Below are 17,453 nucleotides of genomic sequence, written 5' to 3'. Positions count from 1 at the left end.
ACAGATGTGCTGGGAGTGTTTGGGTCTCCGCACGAGGTTTCGGGTGGGGCACAGTGGAGCGGGAGCCCCCGCACGCGTGTGCTGAAATCTGGCCGCATCCGTGTGCTCGTGAAGCCGCGAGCCCAGATGCCGGGGAGACCGGCACCGAGAGACACCCGAGCTCGGGAGCCCTTTAGCGGCGGCCGAGCGGAGCCTGGCTCCACGTGGGGCTGCAGAGCGCACAAGCCGGGAGTCTCGGCGCTCGCCTCTCCGCGGCTGCTGGCTTTTGTGGCGCCCAGCGGCCAAATGGCAGCTCGCAGGAGGCTCGGCCGCCTGCCTGGCTCGCCCGGGGTCGGAGTAAGAGCCTGAGCGGGAGAGAGAAACGGCCGCGGCGGCTGGAGAGGCGAGCCGAGCGCGCGAGAGGCGAGCGCCCCTGTCCGGCGCGCTCTCCGCCTTCCTCGCCCGGCTCGCTCGCTCCCTCCTCCCTCCCCTTTCCTCCCTGGCCCAGCCTCCTCCCTCGATCCCGGGCTGGATGACTGAGACATTTCAGACGTGGGCAGAGCAAGAGCGAGCGAGCTCTGGGGCTGCTGCGATCTCTCGATAAGCCACCTAGAGGCGACTCTGTGCGCGCGCTCCCCAGTGGCTCCCCGCCCTCCCTCTGATCATGTTGACATATTCACAGGACAGGCAGTAGTACCGATGCGGCGCTGCGACGTTACAGTTTCCGACACCTTCTTTTTATAACTCGGCTCTATCCCCCAGCACTCGACCTGTGAAAACCACGCCTATGCAGCAACACAATTGGTCCGAAAGCGTCAAAGAGCCAATCAAGAGGCCTCCGGCTCCCCGCAGCCCACAGCAGAGCCCGACCTTCTAGAGCCGCCGAGCAGACGCCCGGGGAATTCTAGAGGCGGAGGAGGGTGGCGAGGAGCTCTCGCTCGTTTTCTCTCGCTCCCTCCCTCTCCTCGCGCTCCCTCTCCCACTCCGTCTCTCTCTCTCTCTCCTTTCCATTTTTCCCCCCTAAATCCTCCCTGCCCTGCGCGTCTGGACGCAGATTTAGGAAGCGAATTCGCTCACGTTTTAGGACAAGGAAGACAGGCGCGGGAGAAGAGCAGGCGAGATTCGGATTGAAACCCAGACACCCTCCGGAGGCTCGGAGCAGAGGAAGGAGGAGGAGGGCGAACGGAAGCCAGTTTGCAGTTCAAGTTTTGATAGCGCTGGTAGCAGAGGGATTAAATCAGAGGGTTTTTTTGTTTTTTTTTTTTTGTTTTTTTTTTTTAAAGGAGAGAGACTTTTTCCGCTCTCTCGCTCGCGGTGGAAGCCGAGTCTAGCGCAACTGCAGACGCCTCCTCCGAGAGAGGGAGAGGAGGAGAGATAGGGGCGGGGGAAGAAGGCGAAGAAGAGGGGAAAGTCTCCTAGGAGAAGCGTCCGCATTTGCAACAAAGAACTGGGGGCTGGGGAGCGATTGCCGGGACCGAGGGCTGGAGTGTCTATTTCGAGCTAAGCGGCAGGGCTCGGGCGCGAGTGGAGACCCTGTGCGCTCCCTTCGCCTCTGAAACCGACTTCCAGGAGCGGCTTTTTAAACACGCAAGGCACAAGGGCAGTCACCCAAGCGACTATGTCTCCTGATTTCTCGCCTTGCCCTCTTTAAAAGCGGCATTCCCCTCCCCAAAGAACACTTTGCCCTGTCCCTTGAGGTGCTTTAGTTGTGATTTTTTTTTTCTTTTCTGCTTTTTATTTTTTTTTGCTTTTTTTTTTTTTTTAAACTATGTGCTGCTGTTAAAAACAAAAACAAAACAGCAGTTGCCGACTTGTCCCCGGCTGGAGCCCAGCGCCCCGCCTGCAGTGGATGAGTCTCTCCATGAGAGATCCGGTCATTCCTGGGACAAGCATGGCCTACCATCCGTTCCTACCTCACCGGGCGCCGGACTTCGCCATGAGCGCGGTGCTGGGTCACCAGCCGCCCTTCTTCCCCGCGCTGACGCTGCCTCCCAACGGCGCGGCGGCGCTCTCGCTGCCCGGCGCCCTGGCCAAGCCGATCATGGATCAATTGGTGGGGGCGGCCGAGACCGGCATCCCCTTCTCGTCCCTGGGCCCCCAGGCGCATTTGAGGCCTCTGAAGACCATGGAGCCCGAAGAAGAGGTGGAGGATGACCCCAAGGTGCACCTCGAGGCCAAAGAACTTTGGGATCAGTTCCATAAGAGGGGCACCGAGATGGTCATTACCAAGTCGGGAAGGTAAGCAAGCCGCGCGCCCCCTCCCCCAAGCTCCTGGAGGTTTTTTCCCTCCTTTTATCTCTCTCCTCCCAGAACAGTCGGTTTGCCAGTGATTTCGGTTTGGAGGAAAACTTAGCTCCCCTGGAACAGTGTACAGAGTCTCCCCAGCCCGGCCCCTGTGGCAGGGAATTTCAGCTTACCTGGGCGCCTGCAGCCGGCAGTTTTTCCTACCTAGGTCTGCATGCTGGGTTTCCTACAGGATAGTTAGAATTTCTCAGTGGAGCACAGACATCTCTGCAGGAAGAAAGAAAACCACTCCACTGCAGGAAGTTCACTGTTGAAAGCTTTCTAGAACATCCTTAGGTCTTTGTTGGTGTGCTGCTTTTGTCTGTTTCATTTGGTTCTCAGAGAGAAAAACTTAAAGCTCTTTTTGTTTGTGTGGTAGTGGGAGGCCTGACAACCGGTCTCTTGCCCTTTCTGCCCTCCAGCCTAGCCTCTGGGTCTGGAGGGGGCCGGAGTCTGCCCCTGCCAGGGTCAGAGAGAAATGGAAGGGCATTTGCGTACGTTTCTCCACACCGCTTCCCGTGCCTATAATCTGGGGGAAGAGTACAGCGGGCAGGTTTAGATAATGAAGATTATGTTTACAGACCCAAGGAGCCAGTGGGGATACACACACTGCTTTTTTTTTATGTGTGAATATTATCAACCATATTTTACATTATGTTTGGAGGACCTTGACTGGCTGAAACTTGCCTATCACTTAAAATCACTGATTTTTTTTAATGGCATTGAAGTCTATCAAGGCATAAAGTTGAAAGAATAAAATCCCTCTCTTGATCGCTTCAGCTTTCTGTGTCTTTCCAAGACAAATGAGGCCAAAGTTGGGCATAAAATCCTCAAACCCAGAAGACATTTAGTCAGTTTCACAGCAAAGTGCTTCCTTTTAAGTCAAGAGCACAGAATGGCCATACTTCTGGGAAATAAACAGCAATTTGGTGGCACGATCTTGCAACTCTGGACTGGCCTGAGCATTAGGGGGAATGTGGTTAGCAGTGAGCTATGCAGATTGGTTATCAGGCCTGCTAATCCACCCGGATGTACAAAATTCGTTTTGAGAACTCACCGAAGTCCAGTTTCATTTCTGGAGCAGCAGGATTGCTATTTCACAGCAGGGAGGGATGCATCTTGATGTTTATTTCCTTGATAAGTTTCACATTTTCTCATTAATGAGAGGTGGAAAATTCTAGCCTTGACTCACCACCGCACTAGACTAAAATCCTACCCCAAGCTCTTTAGAACTAGACACCCACAGGAAAAGGTATAGCAAGAATTTCTCTATAAAGGGGGCAATCTATAAAATCATACAGGAGAAAAAATTATAAAGAAATTATTAGACGACGTAGAGAAAGGTACTGTCATCACGCCCTTGTTTTGATTCTTGGGACACTGAAAGATAAAGAAATTGAGCATATTTAATCCTTCTGTTGTGGAAGAAAAGGATTTTGTACCCAGTCGCCCTACTCTGAAACATATAAACTCATCAATCACTATAGGAAGTTTTAAATTTGATTTAAATATTGTAGGATAAATAGAGAATCAGACACAAGATTCTGAGTGATTTCTTTTTCTTTTTTCTTTTCTCTTCTCTCCTATTGTAGGCGAATGTTTCCTCCATTTAAAGTAAGATGTTCTGGGCTGGATAAAAAGGCCAAATATATTTTGTTGATGGACATTATAGCTGCTGATGACTGTCGATATAAATTTCACAATTCTCGGTGGATGGTGGCGGGTAAGGCAGACCCAGAAATGCCAAAGAGAATGTATATTCACCCGGACAGCCCGGCTACCGGGGAACAGTGGATGTCCAAAGTGGTCACTTTCCACAAACTGAAACTCACCAACAACATTTCGGACAAACACGGATTTGTAAGTTTCACTGCTCCTTCTGTAAAATTTTCTCTTTTTTCACTCTTGCAAAGGCAGTGCTTCCCCATTCCATGTAAAATTGTGAGTTTCTGCTCAGACGTCTCTGTCCTTAAGCGTAGCAAACTTGTTTGATCTGCAGCAGAGCGGGAGAGAGGATTCTGGGGTGTTTCTTTTCGGATAATGGAAGGCCTGGCGTTCTAAAAGACAGGAGGGCAAGAAAACTCACCGCCTCCTGTTCTAAGTCAATTCCAGATCTTAGTAAACGCCTGACCTGACAGTGAAGCTAGAAACCCATCGTTAAGATATAAAATAAACGTTCAAGTTATGTGTTCATAAAGGGTTTGTTTTAAGAGAACATACTTCTGTTTTGAAACCAGCCATATTATTTCTTGGGACAGTTTTAAGGTTCGAAACCTTGACCCAGTTGGTGAAAGGGTGTGAAGATATCTTTTGAAATATTTTTTGTTTTCTTTTACTAAAAAAGGATCGAGCTTAGGTGAAAGTCATGTTTACTAGAAATGAGATTTAGAACTCCGGTATAAAAATCGTGTGTGTGTAGGGAGTGTATCTATGGAGTAAGGGAGAGAATACTTAGAAACTTTCAGAAGACTTGGACTGCTTGTAAAAGTGAAGCAAAAGACCTTTTGCCCCCTGCCCCCACCCCTCCTCAACATTTCAATAAAATAAACAGAGTGATAAGCGAGGAATAGGCAGAGAGATTAGGCCCAGGAAGACGTGAATGGCGCGGAAATATATTCAGCGGGCAGGAATTGCATTTGAAGCCCTTGATTTGATTAAGGCATAAATATTCCTCTCTAGAGTTCAGCCTTTCAAGGCTTTAAGTGGATTGGGCTCATCAATTAGTGGGCGCTTAAAGGACTGAATCATTTTGTAAATTAAAATGCATGTTTTTCTCTATCTTTTAAGACTTTGGCCTTTCCAAGTGATCACGCAACGTGGCAGGGGAATTATAGTTTTGGTACTCAGGTAGGCTAGGGTTCAAGGTACGAATGAACCTTAGATGGTGAGGGTGGGGGGACCCTTTGGAAATTGAGGAGCAATTTGGATTCTCCAGAAGATAACATCTGTGGAGCGGAATGTACCCAAAGAGGTACTCCGAGGAGGTGGGCTCGGTACAAGCCTGGTACCCTTCGGTGGGGTAGATGTCAGCCTGGCAGGGGTCCTAAGATCCCTTTGTCCTGCTGAATCCTTTTTTGATGTGTGTCTCCCCTCCCTGCCCCTGCAGACTATATTGAACTCCATGCACAAATACCAGCCCCGGTTCCACATTGTAAGGGCCAATGACATCTTGAAACTTCCTTATAGTACGTTTCGGACATACTTGTTCCCCGAAACCGAATTCATCGCTGTGACAGCATACCAAAACGATAAGGTAACCAAAGGCACTTTCCTTTTTCGTGGTGATGGTTTTCCTTCCCTTTAAGCTGCTTTGGGTGAAGATGAGAAGTTACAAGAGAATTGGAATGAGAGTCTGTGTCTGAATTTTCTTTTCTAATGTGACCTTTAGTGGAGCTTTGGGGAAAAGGGGCGCTGGCACCTCGCAGAGGCAGGAGAAAAAAACCAAAAAACTCGACCAGCTGGGAATCCAATGTTGAGTCCAAAAATGCCAAACTAACTTTGCCAGTGAGAAGCTCCTGTAACCCCTGTTGCTGATGCTACCAGCCCCACCCCAACCCCCACTCTGGGCTTTCTTCTGTTTGTTTCAAAGTTTATCCTCTTCCTCTTCAGGAAGAAGGATCAAGAAACCAGGTTCGAAAGAACCAGCTAAAAATTTAAGGCAGAAACCATTCAGGATCCTGGGAGGAGGATCCCACTGGAGACCAGCTTGTCTCTCCAAGCCAGAAATCCTGAGTAGCTGGTCTGGTTTTTATTACCTTTTATGCTGCTGTGTTTTTTATGGTGTGTGTGTGTCTGTGTGTGTGTGTGTGTGGTTGGGAAAACCTTCTCTGATCACAGGTCACGCTAATCGAGTTGTCTGAGGCTTTTGAGATGAGGTGACCAAAGTCACCACTTCATATGAAGATTTTTTTCTCCCTGGGGCCTGAAGCTGGGGATTAGGAATATACCCAAATGGAAGATCAGGCAGCACCTGGTATGTAAAGTTATGGTGGCCTGAAGGTCATGAGCATGTGCACAGAGACTTACAGGGAAAGTGACTCTTGCTGCAGATTCTCCAGTCCCCAGCTTGGCTGTTGGCAGGCAGTAATGGGGGTATCCAGGGGGCAACTGAGGACTCCTACTCTTCAACTTCTGAACCCAGGACTTCAGGGAAGAGTCCAGCTCATGGGGCAACAACTTGCATTTTGAATTTGCTGTCACTATGGGTGGGTCCCCTGTGGCCCCCTGATGGGGGTGTTCCAGGTATATTTCCTTGGTCTGGGGACTAAGACATCACGACCACCTTTCCCTGCAATCTTGCACACAGGAATTTATTCTAAGAACAAGAATCCCACCAAAGGGTCTTTTTTCTACCTCTAGGGAACTCTGTATATATCATCTTCCCCCCAAAGGGAAGGAATTTGAAAGATGACGTGCTATGGCATTTTTCCCCAGCGTGCAAAATGTATGCTCCCTCTAGACCCAGAATCCTGTGACTCTAAATTGTTAATGTAATAATAAAATGTAGCATGTTTGATCAGACAAAGAGGGCATGGGCCTTCTCTACCTAATGGCAGTGGCAGAGCATATAAATGAAAACAAATGTTTCCAGTGGTCATTCAGTCCTTTTAAATCTGTAATTGTCAATATTGTAATTCCTCAAACACCCCCCTCCCCACCCAACAAAAAATGAAACCCAGTCTGGCACAAGGGTAGTGAAACCCCATAAATCATTTTATTAGATTCACAGAAAAGGTTGGAGTGTATGCTGTGTGTGTGTGTGTGTGTGTGTGTGTGTGTGTGTGTTTGGGGGCAGCAAATATGCCATAATATATTTTATGATTAATTGCACTGTATTAAAAAATCAAAATGAAAGGATAATTTTAAGATCTACAGGTTGTCCCTTTTGACAACTTTGACAACTTTGCCATTTCTAAGCCTAAACTGTCAGCTGCCCAAAGAAAAGAATGAGGCATTTCTTAGGCGGGATAATTTCAGCCTGGAACTCCTGGTTTGGGCCTCCTATGGGAGAAGGAAGACATGGGATGGTCTGAGAGAAAAACCAACCCCCCAAACTTCTGCTATTGTCCCATCTCCCTTTCTCTTTAACTTGGCATATCCGAATGACTTCTGTTGGCAGTCAAATTTCTAGAAGATTGTCGAGTTGGGTGAAACACCCCCACACATTCTGGAAAATGAGGCCAATGTCTCTCTCTTGCTTGTGTCTTCTCCTCCAGATAACTCAGTTAAAAATAGACAACAACCCTTTTGCAAAAGGTTTCCGGGACACTGGGAATGGCAGGAGAGAAAAAAGGTGAGCGGAGACAGTTGTTATTTATTTCTCAAATAATTTAGAAAATCACTTTTCTAGGTCCCAAGTCTCAACTGTTAAAAGTAAAATGCAGGCACTTATATTGAGAAGGGGGGGGAGTGGAAAATAATTTACTCCCCCTCCACCACATGCTCGCCAATATCCCTACACTGTACTTCTTCCTCCTACATGGTACCTTAAAGGAAATTAATGAGGCCACACCATATTTGTCTCGGGAAGAAAAGCATCGGGGAGAACAGATTATATACAGATGCCTATTAATTCCTAATTAATTTAAGTTCATCCTGGGCAGGTCCCAGGAAAGGACTAAACCATTCACAAAATGCTCTGGAATTTTTGCAACCTCATCTTGCAAATACCATCAGACAGAACTGAGGCCCCTTGAGACATCTATGGCTCCCTCATTCAGGAGTATATGTATCATTTTGCATTAAGCAGACAGCTGGATAGTATAGGAAAGAAGCTCTCCCCTCCCTCCCTCACTTTCAAAGAATTTCTAACATCCAGAAAATCAGCCCAAATTTTTAACCGATCCCCTTGGGGAGGGGGGGCATTAAAAAATAATTTCTAACATCTAAGTAGATTTTTTACTCCCATTAATGTGTTGGTGAAACGATTTTAGGAAAGTGCACCATGAAATAGCCCCTTCCTCCCAACCTTAACAACAAGTCAGGAGCTATACGCTGTTTTCATCCACCAGTTGGGGTCTCCAGGTCCCCTCCCCCTGTAAGGCCGGCTGTTCAGCTGTCTCTGGCCAGCTCCAACCTCTCCTCTTGCTTTTTGCTTTGAAACAAGATTTCACAGCCCAAGCCAGTGCCATTTCCCTAATCAAACCCTGATCTTGAATAAATGCAACCGGGGCCTTCTTCCGTCCCCCCTCCCGCCCTGTGCCATACTCTTCAGCCCAGTTAGAGGGTCTAGAACAATGCTTGGGTCTGTGTGGCTGCCCTGGGGGCAAGCAGATTTCAGAGAATTAGTGTTGTCCATGGGCGGTAGACAGGGTGAGGTGCGGGTCTGCCTCTTTGGAGAGGGCGAGGCAAACAAAGGAGGGAAATGTATGTTCCGTTCTGTAACGCTGGGTGTGGGCTTCTGCCACAGAAAACAGCTCACCCTGCAGTCCATGAGGGTGTTCGATGACAGACACAGAAAGGAGAACGGCACCTCTGACGAGTCCTCCAGCGAACAGGCAGCCTTCAACTGCTTCGCGCAGTCCTCATCTCCAGCTGTCTCCACTGTAGGGACATCGAACCTCAAAGGTAAGCCTGCTGCTCACCTCTGATTTCTCCACTCCCAGTCTTGGAGGCCTGGAAGAGTTGGGGGCGAGGGCACCCACCAGGGAACTTGCCCTTCAAAAGCTGCAGACCCTCCTAGAAGTGCGTAAACAGAAGCCAAAGTTCAAAAAGGGTGATCAGGTGTGTCTTCCTCCCTCAGCTAGCATAAAGGAGAACTCAGGATCCCTTACCCCAAACCTTGATTTGGCTGGGAGGAGGGGGAATGTCTGTTTGTATATTCCCTCTTGGTGGGGGTAGCTTTGCAAAGCTGCCTGGTGCATTTCTCTCTCTCTCCCTCCCTCCATTCTCTCCAACAAGCAACTGCTGACTCCTTGCCATCTTTGAACTCTAGTTAAAATGAGGCCAGGGATTCTCTGCCACCTGGAGCAGGGACGGTGGCTGAGAAAACATCCAGCAATAGAGCAACAATTAGACCTGTGATAGGAGATGGAGCTCTGGGGATCTGAGTTGGGGAGGGTAGGGGTGTGCGAGGGGAGGAGATGGTTCAAATCCCCAGTTTCCTGTGTTTAAAGAGCAAGAACTATTTATTTGGAAAGACACACTCTCTCTGAACGGGAAGAAACCTGTTCTTTAAGTGAAATAAAATGAAAGTCCTTTATGTCGTCAATCCATTTAAGCTTTAAACATAAAATGGGATTCCTTTTTCCTTTTTTCTGGTAGGACACCCACAGAGGGTGTGGTAGGGAAAGCAAAAGTGAATCTGCGATTGTCTTGGGGCCCTGAGTGGGCTGCCCATAGCCCATCTCTGGCTGCGGGACAGGCACAGAGAGGGCTCAGCTGGGAGTGTGTGCTGGGGGAGGGGTGTTCATTTCTGCCACCGCCAATTCAGATGTCAGAATTCTTTCCAAACAAATCTGGAAAGTGCTGATCTCCATCACTCACTGAACAAAGACTGGTAGTGACTGTAAGGTGTTCCCGCAGTGAGTTTCAGTGTTAATTAGTTTTTACTTTAAAAAAGCAAATTTGCCACCGAATGGGAAAAGGCGAGTAAAGGCTTCGTCTGACACAGTAGGAGCTCAATGGATGTTTGCGAAAAATAGTAAAATTCATTGTAACAAAAAGTTACCGTTTGGGGGGAGGGGTGGGGAAGGGATTCAGCCCTTATCTAAACACTTTAAATTCATTATTTTATTGAATCCCTCCAGCAAAGTTGGTGAGGTATCTTCGCTCCCATTTTGCAGATGAGAAAACTGAGGCACAGAGAGGTTAAGGGGCTTGCCAGGGGTTACACAGCTAGTCAGTGGCCGAGCTGGGATTGACACCGGGGAACTGGAATTCCACCGGCCCAGACTGAAGCTAACGCCCTTCCGCCTGGCTTCTGTTCCCCGCCTGCGGTAGATCTGTGTCCCAGCGAGGGGGAGAGCGACGCCGAGGCCGAGAGCAAGGAGGAGCACGGCCCCGAGGCCTGCGACGCGGCCAAGATCTCCACCACCACGTCGGAGGAGCCGAGCCGCGACAAGGGCAGCCCCGCGGTCAAGGCGCACCTCTTCGCGGCCGAGCCCGGCGGCCGGCCCCGGGACAGCGGGCGGCTGGGCAAGGCGTCGCCCGACTCGCGCCACAGCCCGGCCACCATCTCGTCCAGCACGCGCGGCCTGGGCGCCGAGGAGCGCCGCAGCCCGGGCCGCGAGGCCGCGGCCACGTCCAAGGCCGAGGAGGCGCGCGCGCTGCCCGCCAAGGAGGCCTTCGCGCCGCTCAGCGTGCAGACGGACGCGGCCGCCGCGCACCTGGGCCAGGGCCCCCTGCCCGGCCTCGGCTTCGCCCCCGGCCTGGCCGGCCAGCAGTTCTTCAACGGGCACCCGCTCTTCCTGCACCCCGGCCAGTTCGCCATGGGGGGCGCCTTCTCCAGCATGGCCGCCGGCATGGGGCCCTTGCTGGCCACCGTGTCCGGGGCCTCCACCGGCGTCTCGGGCCTGGACTCCACGGCCATGGCCTCGGCCGCCGCGGCGCAGGGACTGTCGGGCGCGTCGGCGGCCACCCTGCCCTTTCACCTCCAGCAGCACGTCCTGGCCTCTCAGGTATGTATCCTCTTCCCCTGCCTCCTCTGCAGCCCCTCCTCCCACCACTCCTCCTCGTTTCTCCGCCCTTTGATACCAGACCCTCACCCAGTCCCCCTCCCCTAGTAGCTTGAAATAATAATAATTTCTTTCCCTTAAGTTTAAGGCTGTTTTTAGCAGAGTAGGTAGGTGGTAATACTGATACAGGCTCTCTTCTAAGGACTTGATCTGTTCTGACTTCTGTGGTACTGTTATCACCTCCACTTTGTAGATGAAGGGGCAGAGGCCCCGGGATGTTGAGTAACTTATCCAAGGTCACACAGCCGGTAAGTGGTGGAGCAGAGACTCCACCCCAGGCCCTCCGACTCCAGGGCCCTTTCCTGCGTCTATGATTTTAGCTTCAGAGCTGAAATATCTCATGGCCAACCCTTCCCCAGGACTTAGACAAGGGGGAGACTGAGGGCCCAGGAGAGGAAGTGACTCCCTGGGTGGGAACTGTGTCTTGAGTCTTGCAGCCTTTCCTCTGGATTTGAAGCTTCTCCCCTCCCCCCACCCCAGGCAGGCCAGCCTGTTCTCCAAAGGGTTAATGGTCTGTGCACGCGTGAGAAATGTCAGAAGAGAGGGACAGGCTGGAACTGTGGCAGGCCCTGGCGGCCTGTGTATGGTTCAGACAGCTGTGCTGGGGCACAGGGCGGCTGGGGAGAAGTCTCAGGCCGCTGGAAATGCTCTGAACCCACTGAGAAGGTTCTAGAGGGTGTTCTGCACGCTCTTGCCTGATGTTTTGTCTGAGCACATTCGTCTCCCTTCCCTGAGCCAAGAGGCAGGACTGGCCTCCCCCTTTGGGAGGAAGAGGGAACTGAGAAAGCATTGGCGCCTGTCCTTTCTCAATCCTGCCTGTCTCCTCTGCCAGCCCCTCCCGGAGACCCCAGCATAGGTAGGCAGGTGATAGGTGGGCGAGGGGCTCCCTGGCAAACAAATACTAATGGCACGCAAGGCAGGGGACGAGAGAGAAGTGGCCCAGGCCAGGGTCCCTGGATTTTAAATCCTGTTCTGCCACTTGCTAGCTGAGTGACTTCCTGCGCCCCTGTGCCTACCTCAGTTTCTCCACCTGTAACACCAGCATATCAGGCTAGGTGACGTTTTTGTCTCTGTTTATAGCAACCCCCTTCTTCCCCCTCCCCTCCACCCCCACCTATCCCCCAGGCCAATTTCCTTTTGCTTAAGATCTTCCCTGGATTTTTTTCATTTGAGAAACTTGCAGGATTGGAGTGGGAGGGTGGAAACAAGAATGAAAGAAATGTATGCCCAATAATGTAGACCCTCTGGTTTTCACCCAGCTACCTTTGTGGGGTAGGCTGTCTCCATAGCCCATTTAACAGGTGCAGCAACTGATCCCGATGGGAGAATTTCTGACAGTCCCATTGGCCAGGCGCCCTGTGTCGCATATTGCAGGCATTAGCTCATTTAATAGCCACCAAGTCCCCAATCAGTATATGAATTATTTACTATTTCCCTGGTTCTTTCATATAAGAACGCTGGGGCAGTGAAGTACCCTGGTCTAGGGTGACAGGTAAGATTTGGACCTAGAGAAAGAAGTCTGAGTGTCCTTCTCCATCCCCCACCCCCACCCCGCCCGCAAGAGAGATTAGTGACTTGCCCCAGGTTGAGGGGGGGCAGGATAGAGGAGGTGGGCTCCTCTCCACGCTCAGCCCCTCCTCGGCTGACTCGCTGCCTGCCTTTCTCTTCCTTCCCCAGGGCCTGGCCATGTCGCCTTTCGGAAGCCTGTTCCCCTACCCCTACACGTACATGGCCGCGGCGGCGGCCGCCTCCTCCGCGGCGGCCTCCAGCTCCGTGCACCGCCACCCCTTCCTCAACCTGAACACCATGCGCCCGCGCCTGCGCTACAGCCCCTACTCCATCCCCGTGCCGGTCCCGGACAGCAGCAGCCTGCTCAGCACCGCCCTGCCCTCCATGGCGGCGGCCGCGGGGCCCCTGGACGGCAAAGCCGCCGCCCTGGCCGCCAGCCCGGCCTCGGTGGCCGTGGACTCGGGCTCGGAACTCAACAGCCGCTCCTCCACGCTCTCCTCCAGCTCCGTGTCCTTGTCGCCCAAACTCTGCCCGGAGAAGGAGGCGGCCACCAGCGAACTGCAGAGCATCCAGCGCTTGGTCAGTGGCTTGGAAGCCAAGCCGGACCGGTCCCGCAGCGCCTCCCCGTAACCCCTCCCCCAAAAGTCTCTTCATTCCAGTCCAGTCTGCAGTGCACTTTGTTGGATGTAAGATAAACCACGGCGTGCGGTGGGCGGTGCAGCCCTTCTTTGTGGGGTCCTGTCTGGGACGGGGTGCCGGACTCCCTCGAGAGAATGTGCTAGAAACAGGCCCTGTCTTCTTGGCGTGGTTTATATATCCGGGATCTGGCTCCAATTCTGGGGCTCAGAACCGTCTGTTGCATTGAGCTCTTGGGGGTGGGAGTTAAAGCATTTATGTCCAGAGCACCTCCAGGGAGGCTGGTCTCAGAGCTGTGGCTAGAAGAAAGAAAAACCTAGCCAGGCCCACCAGAAGGGGAGGTGTGGAAAGGCTCCCCCGCACCCCCCACCCCAGCGCAGATTTATATATTTTCTCCTTCACCGTGTCAAGTGGAAACAAAAACAAAATTTAAAAAAAAATACCGGGGGACAAATGAATACATTAACATGATTCTGTTTGTGAAGATTAAAACCTTCTAGTGACTTGCCTGTATCAGTTCTAAATAAATTACCGAGCAGCAGTGTTCGGGGGAGGGAGGCTGCCATCCTTGTTTAGTCTCTATTAAGGAAATCTGTGTCTTTTTAATATTCTTGTGATGTTTTAAGAGCCGCTATAGGTCTCTTGCATGCTCCACAGTAATGTATTCGTGGTTTTTATTTTGAATGCTTGCTTTTAGAGAGAAAAGAACATGACCCCATACCCTTTCCTGGATTGTCTACCCTCACATTCTCTCCCCTCGCATCGGCAACCCCAAGGGCGAGGATTTAAAGGGAAGGAGTGGGGGAAACACAAAAAATGAATTTATTTTATCTAAGCTCTGTAGCAGGTTTCATGTCCCTCTTTGCCAGTTCTTTCTCTTTCCTGTACGTATATGCAATAACAAGGTTTTAAAAAAAATAATAAAGAAGAAGCGAGACTATTAGACAAAGTATTTATGTAATTATTTGATAACTCTTGTAAATAGGTGAAATATGAATGCTCGGAAAATTAAACTTTAATTTATTGACATTGTACATAGCTCTTTGTAAATAGGATCGCAGCTGTCAGGTTTTGCGTTCTCGTTTTTCTTTAGTCAGTTTTATTTCAAGGTCACAGGATCGCTTTTAAAACGAGAAAACACTTTCTGCACCAACACCAACACCCTTTCAAAAGAGTTGTCTGCAAAAAAAATATTTTTTTCTTTTTTGATGTCTAAGAGTGGGGGAAAGTGCTATTGCAGATTTTACCCAAAATTGGCGAGATGGTTCCACTTCCCAGCCCCACCTTAAATTCCTTAAAATATAACACCCTAAGAGTGGTTCTGAGATTGCTTGGGGGGTGGGGGGAGGGGACTGCAGAGGCTGTGGTTTGACTTTCTAATTTTTCTTTTGTATTTGCATTTGCTAGTCTCTGATTTCTTCAAAGTGAAGTGGAATTGACTATTGTCTTCAATATTCATGGTGTTTTGAATTGGTGCCTATAGAGAGATATTCACAGTTCAAAAGTCAGGTGCTGAGAGATGGTTTAAATTCAAAAATTCATGAAGGTATATTTTGTGTTATAATTGTTGATGAGTTCTTCGGTTTTTCTGTATTTTTTCCCCCTCTCTTTAAAACATCATTGAAATTTCAATAAATTTTTATTGAAATGTCTTTGGGCCTCGTGTTAAGTGCTTTCTTTAGGGAACTTTCCTGAAAGTGGAGAGTCTTGCTTCCTCTGTCCCCTTCCCTTCGCCTTTAAGTCATTAAGACCGCCCCCACTGAACCAAAATGAGATGTCACTCAAGTTACAAAGCTAAAAACAAAAGTCCCTTACTCGGGCAAAGGGAGCCGCTTCAATCTGAAATTACTTTTCCTTTAAATTAGGGAGCAAAACGAGAGACGGAGCGGGGGCTGATTAGAATTGGATAGAATGGCAAGTTCAGATACTTAAGTTTTAATGGAAAAAGAGTGCTCCGCTCCCTAAGTCAGTATTTCCCACACGAATCCGTCCAAAAATACGCTCGAGGACGGCGAACGTTTTCGTTTTAGGCTCGCTCTTCCTTTTCGCGTCGATCTGGGAAATTCAAGTGAAAAATATCTCCTTGCACCAGTGTGCAAAAAAAGCCAGCGGACTTTCCTGGCGACCAGACCCGGCTTGGCAAGGCAGCCACTCTCCAGGTTGTAGGAGAAGAGGACGAAACTGAAGGTCCCCCTGCGGTCCCTGGTGTCTCAGATTGGACAAGGCTGACCCAAGTCACCCCGACGAGGCCCCATCCCTAGTTGTGCGTGCGAAGTGCGGCCAGCTCCGCGCAAACTGAGCTGTGGCACGCGGGAGAGGAGGAAAGCTTTCCCCGCAAGGGATAGGTAATTCCGGGGCACATATTTGACCCCCTCCAAGGGAAAAGTCACCCAGGAGGCCGACACCCTCCTCCAGGTCTCCCTTCCAACCAGCCTCCAGGCTGTTTGGGGAGTTGCCTTTTGAAGTTCAATTTATCTTTGAAACATTCAATAAAAAATGGAGAGGCCATGACAGTCTTTCGGTCTCCTCGCCTCCCCACCCCCAGCCTAGCCTCAGAGGTGTGCGTTTGTGTGTGTGTGTGGAGGGGGGGACGGGGGGGGGTACAGGAAGATTCTCTAGGCCTTTTCTTGCCCTGGGGGCCATGACGTGAGCACCCAGCCGGAGCCTGCCTGGCGGCTGCCTCCCTCCCCCTTCCCTGGAGCCCGCCAGCCCGGCCCCAAGTCCCTGTCACCTTCGGGCCTCTTGAATGGCCGGCTTGGGAGAGCCCCCCCCCAATCCTGTACTTGGAAGGGGATTGAGGTCGAGACCTTTTGGAGAGGGGGGCAAAGCCCCTTCTATCTCCAGCCAGGCGCGTGGGGAGAACCATAGCCTCTCCTGCGCTGTCTCCCGGGGTGGGAAGGAAAACAACCAGGGTCAGAGAGGGGGCTTGGAGGACCTGGGGACTTTTGGGGCGCTGGCTCCCCCGAGGGCCCAGAGATTTCCAGGGCGCGCGCCCTACGCGCAGTAGCTGCTGCCCACTGGGGCCGATTCTTGGCCCAACGATTCCGCGCGGTGCCTGCGCCCCTGGAAGGTGGTAGTCGGCTGTGTGTGCCCAGAGGCGCTCTCCCGAGTGGGAGAGAAAACAGCCTCGGCCTCAAAGAAGGAAGGAATGCTTTTCTCTCTCAGTCCAGATTTGCTCACCTCCTCCTCACCCCACCCACCCCCAAATTCTCGGACAGTGCTCAGACGTGTGTCCAGTCTCTCCCATAGCTTGCCGTTTTTTTTTTTTTTAATCTCCTGTGTATCTTATTTGTATATAGTGATGTTAATGAGTAACTCTTGTGGCGCTGATGGACGGGGGGTGAACCGCTCGCAATCTCTCTGGATTTCGTAGCCTATTACTCACCTGGCGCCGGTCGCAATCTCGCCGCGGGCTTTATGGTGGCGGCGGCCGCCGCAGAGGCCACTCGGGGCCGGCGCCTTCGCCTTTTTTCCGGGCTTCGAGTGCCACCTATCTGTCTGGCCCACGAGTGCGCCCTGGTCGCCGCCGCTTGCTCGGCACCCCAGTGCCTCCCGGGTTCCGGAACTTGGGCGCTTCACATTTGCCCCCTCTCCTCCTCGCCACCCCAGCCTACTCTCCCTTCCTCCTCCCGCCCTCTATCCCCCCAAGATCGGAAGAAGCAGCCGTCGTCTCTTTCCTGGATATCACTTTCACTCCTGTTTGGGCCTCAGATGAGAAAAACAGTCCTTCCCGCCTCTGGGTTTCCAAAGAGCCTAAGGAAATTCAGTGAGGGGCGACCCTCTCGTAATTTTCTCGCCAAGTGCCTTGCTGTTCCACGTAGAAACTCCCCGTAGCAGTTCCCCCGACCCTGCCAGGCAGGGGATAACCTGAGTTCATGATGGAGAGACAGAGGGAGAAAGGATCCCGCCCTCCCCGATATACACAACTCAGAATTCTACCCGGGTGCATCTTCCTTGCGCCTGGATCTCTTTCTCTTTCTCACTTTACAACTCTGGGATTTTTCAGTTTTTACACCGGCCGCGTCTACAAGGACAAAGGCCGCGGCTCGCGGGAGCAGCAGTCCATAAGGGCCCCGGCTGGGGTCAGCTACCGCAGCCTGCAGGGCCGAGCGACTTCGTGATTTGTAGATTTAAGGTGACAAATGCGGGTGCCGGCCTGAGCCCTCTGGCCCCCGCCCCTTGGGAAGGTCGGCTCCAACCCTGGCGTCTGAAACCGGCGGAGGGGGAGGGGGGGAGTCGCCTTTTGCTGTGCTTTGAGCCGCGGGTAAAGGCGTCCGGGTTCCTGCTGACCTCCCGGCGCTAATTGCAGGGGCCGAAGGGCGCGCTCCGGCGGAGGCAGGGGTCACGACCCTGCGCTCCCTCCTCCCGGGT

The 17,453-nt window shown here is 51.5% G+C and overlaps 1 protein-coding gene across 2 annotated transcripts; it reads left to right on the top strand.

Moving 5' to 3' along the window:
• The first annotated feature begins 596 nt into the window (after window positions 1–596).
• On the top strand, window positions 597–14,734 carry TBX3 (T-box transcription factor 3). Of its 2 annotated transcripts, XM_058531491.1 has the most exons (8): window positions 598–2,217; window positions 3,855–4,122; window positions 5,050–5,109; window positions 5,369–5,515; window positions 7,479–7,555; window positions 8,672–8,829; window positions 10,204–10,880; window positions 12,615–14,734. In XM_058531491.1, the coding sequence occupies exons 1-8, from the start codon at window positions 1,829–1,831 to the stop codon at window positions 13,074–13,076; spliced, it is 2,238 nt and encodes a 745-aa protein (XP_058387474.1). In that variant the 5' UTR covers window positions 598–1,828; the 3' UTR covers window positions 13,077–14,734. The 2 variants fall into 2 exon arrangements, with proteins under 2 accessions (XP_058387475.1, XP_058387474.1); XM_058531492.1 differs by lacking the exon at window positions 5,050–5,109 and having other exon boundaries at window positions 597–2,217.
• Window positions 14,735–17,453: the final 2,719 nt, after the last annotated feature.

This window comes from Diceros bicornis, chromosome 35 (genome assembly GCF_020826845.1).
Source record: "Diceros bicornis minor isolate mBicDic1 chromosome 35, mDicBic1.mat.cur, whole genome shotgun sequence".
Classification (NCBI taxonomy): Eukaryota; Metazoa; Chordata; class Mammalia; order Perissodactyla; family Rhinocerotidae; genus Diceros; species Diceros bicornis.
The sequence above is the reverse complement of the archived record's forward strand: the minus strand, read 5'-3'. Positions and strand labels throughout refer to the sequence as shown.